At 37.9% G+C, this 3934-nt stretch overlaps 1 protein-coding gene across 1 annotated transcript; it reads right to left on the bottom strand.

The window, feature by feature from the left end:
• Nucleotides 1-1135: 1135 nt before the first annotated feature.
• EMWEY_00057430 (hypothetical protein, conserved) lies at nucleotides 1136-3636 on the bottom strand (the record flags this gene model as incomplete). Its single annotated transcript, XM_013480628.1, has 6 exons — nucleotides 1136-1174; nucleotides 1681-1740; nucleotides 2010-2216; nucleotides 2510-2874; nucleotides 3034-3255; nucleotides 3500-3636. Coding segments are annotated over 6 exons (1030 nt in total), but the record flags the coding sequence as incomplete, so codon positions are not given.
• Nucleotides 3637-3934: the final 298 nt, after the last annotated feature.

Genomic DNA, 3934 nt, shown 5'->3' with positions numbered 1-3934 from the left:
TATATATATATATATATATATATATATATATATATATATATACGTTTATATACGTATATCTCTATATACATGTATATAAAAGGGACAGTAAGGGGACACCAGTATATGTATAGGTATATAAATATATATGTATAGGTATATGTATATGTATATATAAATATATATAAATGTGTCTCCTTACTCAGAGAAGATAGCAACAGTCATAACAAGGAAGTGTAGGGAAGCAAGAGACAGTACGGAGACACCCCATCCTCCTATCTTTTGTATAGATTGCCAAGAATAATCAAAAAATAAATCAGGTAAATACCAATTGTCTCTTAATGCTAGAGGATCTGCATCTATTGCCTGCATGCACATATACATATATGCATGCATACATGCATGCATGCATGCATTCATGCATGCATATATATATGTAATTATTATTTATTTATTATTTATTATTGTCTATTTATTATTTATTATTAGTATTAAGGACGGTGTATAAGGAGACTCTGAGGAGACAGATGGTGTTAAGGGAGAGATAAAAGGAGACAAAAGGAGACAGAAGGAGACAGGAGGAGACAGAAGGAGACAAAAGGAGACAGGAAGGTACTTACACCTAGGGCTTGGCTATTACAGAGATAAACAAGAATAAGAAGAAGAGGGAAACTATATCCAATAGCTAATTGGAGACAAAGGAGACAGTAGGAGACAAAAGGAGACAGGAGGAGACAAAAGGAGACAGGAGGAGACAGAAGGAGACAGAAGGAGACAGGAGGAGACAAAAGGAGACAGTAGGGGACTTACAGCTAGGGCCTGACTATTACGGAGATAAACAAGAATAAGAAGAAGAGGGAAACTATATCCAATAGCTAATTGGAGACAAAGGAGACAAAAGACGAAGAAATTAGGGAGAATAATAAATTCAAATGTTCTTCTTATATTAATAAAAGAAGGAAAAAAATAAAAAAATAATTTATCCAGCCCCAATTTATTATAATTATTATTATATCCTATACTTGCATGCATGCGTGTATATATTTTTTTTATTATTTTCTCTACTTTGTTTGCTAATACATTATTATAACATAAGCCGCTATTTAATAGTATTATATCTGGCGAAGAAGTCCACCAATCTGCATCCTCTATTAGTTCAATATTCTCTATTATACGGACAGAACGGGATACAGACCTGTATATACACCCCAAAACCCTAAACCCTAAACCCTAAACCCTAAACCCTAAACCCTAAAATTTTAGTATTTAATCATTAACACTATTAAACACCCAATTTATAACACCAACACAATAAACACTAAATAATAAATAATAAACAATAAACACTAAATAATAAACACTAAACCCTAAACCCTAAACCCTAAACCCTAAACAATTAAATCTTATTAACCCCGCATATCCCCTTCTTCTTGTCCCCCCCTCTCTCCCCACCCCTGCAGTAAATAAATAAATAAATAAATAAATAAATAAATAAATAAATAAGACTTACTTATAGACAACAACTTGTTTATCTTGTATATGTTGTATATAATTATAATAATTATAATTATCTTGCTCATTAGTAGATAATAATACAAGTCTAGATTGTGTACTTATTATACATTGTCCTGGGCAATGTACTGCCTCTGCCTTATTATTTATTGTCTCTATTGTATACGAATTACGTAAATCTACACATACTTTTAGCATACATTCTTGTATTGAATACCCAAATTCAGATAATTTAGATTCAGACATATGCTGCATCCATACACACCCAAACCCTAAACCCTAAACCCTAAACCCTAAACCCTAAACCCTAAACCCTAAATTGTAAATTGGAAATTGGAAATTGGAGGAAACCGTTGAGACAGGAGACAGATGAGAGTTGGGACAGTCAATAGGAAACACTAATCCCTTAACCCCTGATAGTAAACCCTATCCTCTCTAAACCCTCGTGTGTAAACCCTAAACCCTAAACCCTAAACCCTAAACCCTAATTAGTGTTATTATGATTATTTTTTTTTTACCTCCATCTCCAATCCATGAGTTCTACAGAAAGAAGCATAACGTAATTCTAATTCACATAGAGGAGTAGGCTTAACAATATAAAAGGCATTAGATTGGCATACAGCATCTGCTGCTGATACGCTGCTGCTGCTGCTGCTGCTGCTGCTGCTGCAGCCTATCTCTGAATCAAACATCCCTAGGAATACTAATTGACAGGCCTCTCCCTTCTGAAGAGACACACAAACAAAGGGGAAAAAGAAAGGGAAGAAGAAGATAAATATAAACATGCAGCCCCAATTAACAATATATGCATGCATGAGTGCATGCAACAAACGCATGCAAAGGAGAACACAACTGGAGAAATTCCATGCACAATAATGCATGCATGCAGAAACTGTCTAATAATACTGCCTCATAATGCATACAACACAACCCATGCATGCATGCATGCAAATATGGATGGATGCATGCAAATATGCATGGAAGTATGCATGCATGCATGCATGCATGTATAACTTACCCTGAATCTTGTATCAACATGCCATGCAAAACTTCCTGTATTAGGTATAGGTTTACTCCAATGTAGAGGGAAGATGAATTGTTCATTATGATGATAAAAAAGCCCCAAAAATACATGCTCTGGTCTATTAGGGGATTCAGGCCATATCCATTGTACAAATAGATCAGACCCTTGGAGGACGGGCCTCCCTGGACTGTCTCTAACGAAACGAGGAGACAGGAAGGAAGAAGAGGAGACAGAAGGGGTACCCGATACTGCCACACTCCTACGTCCATCACCGTAACCAACGGAGACACGGGGAGTACGTAAGGAGACAGGCGAAGAGGAGACACCCTCACCACCACCACCACCACTTAATAAAGGGACTGCAGATACGCATACACACAATATACACAAAAACGGAGACAAGATACAATTATCCATGCATGCATGCAAACGAGAGATACAGACACAAGACACTATAATGCATGCAAGACTGCATGCATGCACGACTGCATGCATGCAAGCAGCAGCAGTCCCCTTACTTTGTAGGGAGTCTGCGTCAATAGGTGTAATGACACTCCGTCTGCTCCTGAATGCAGATCTGCCGCCGCTTGGTGCTCTCGCTGAGTCTGCTGCTGCTGCTGCTGCTGCAGCAGCAGCAGAAGACATAGGAGACCCTCCGTCTCCAAGCCCCAATTGAGAAACTATATCCTGTGATGTCCCCTCTACTCTCGCGAATCGTGTACGTCTAGAGGGAGCGGCTTCTGCAGCAGCAAAAGCCCCAAAATGCATGCAACATATTATAGCAAGTGTCTCCTTTTCTTATATATATATTAAGTGTCTCCTTTTGTGTTATATAGACTAACATCCCTGTATTCCCTTGCTGCATAGCAAAAGAAAAAAGTGTCTCCTTTCTTTCCTTTAAATAATAAAAATGTGTCTCCTTGTGTCTCCTTTTGTCTCCTTATGTCTCCTTGTGTCTCCTTTTGTCTCCTTGTGTCTCCTTACCATGCATAGGTTCTTCTCTTATACGAGCAGCAGATCTTGCTGCTAATGCTGCACCCATAGGTTGGAAGTCTGTCTTCTTACGTGCTCGTCTCCTCTGAAAAAGAGACGCTTCTTGCTCCTCATCCTTCTCTACATGTCTATAGGCAGCAGCAACAGCAACAGCAGCAGCAGCAGCAGCAGCAGCAGCAGCATGCAGCATGCAAATAAGGTGCTACAGTACTTGATGCTACAGAGGGAAAAGAAGAGCAAAAGGAGACACATCCATGACATCAAAAGGAGACAAAATAATCCCAATCTCCTGTCTCTCCCTCTTTCCCTGTGTATATAGATACAGAGACAAAGGGAAAAAAGGGAGACAGGGTATAAACCCAATAATAAATATAAATCCCTATTCTTTTTTTTTTTTTTTTTTTTTTTTTTTTTTTTTTTTTTTTA

Source organism: Eimeria maxima, genomic scaffold (genome assembly GCF_000499605.1).
Source record: "Eimeria maxima Weybridge genomic scaffold, Emw_scaff2146, whole genome shotgun sequence".
NCBI classification, from domain to species: domain Eukaryota; phylum Apicomplexa; class Conoidasida; order Eucoccidiorida; family Eimeriidae; genus Eimeria; species Eimeria maxima.
The sequence above is the reverse complement of the archived record's forward strand: the minus strand, read 5'-3'. Positions and strand labels throughout refer to the sequence as shown.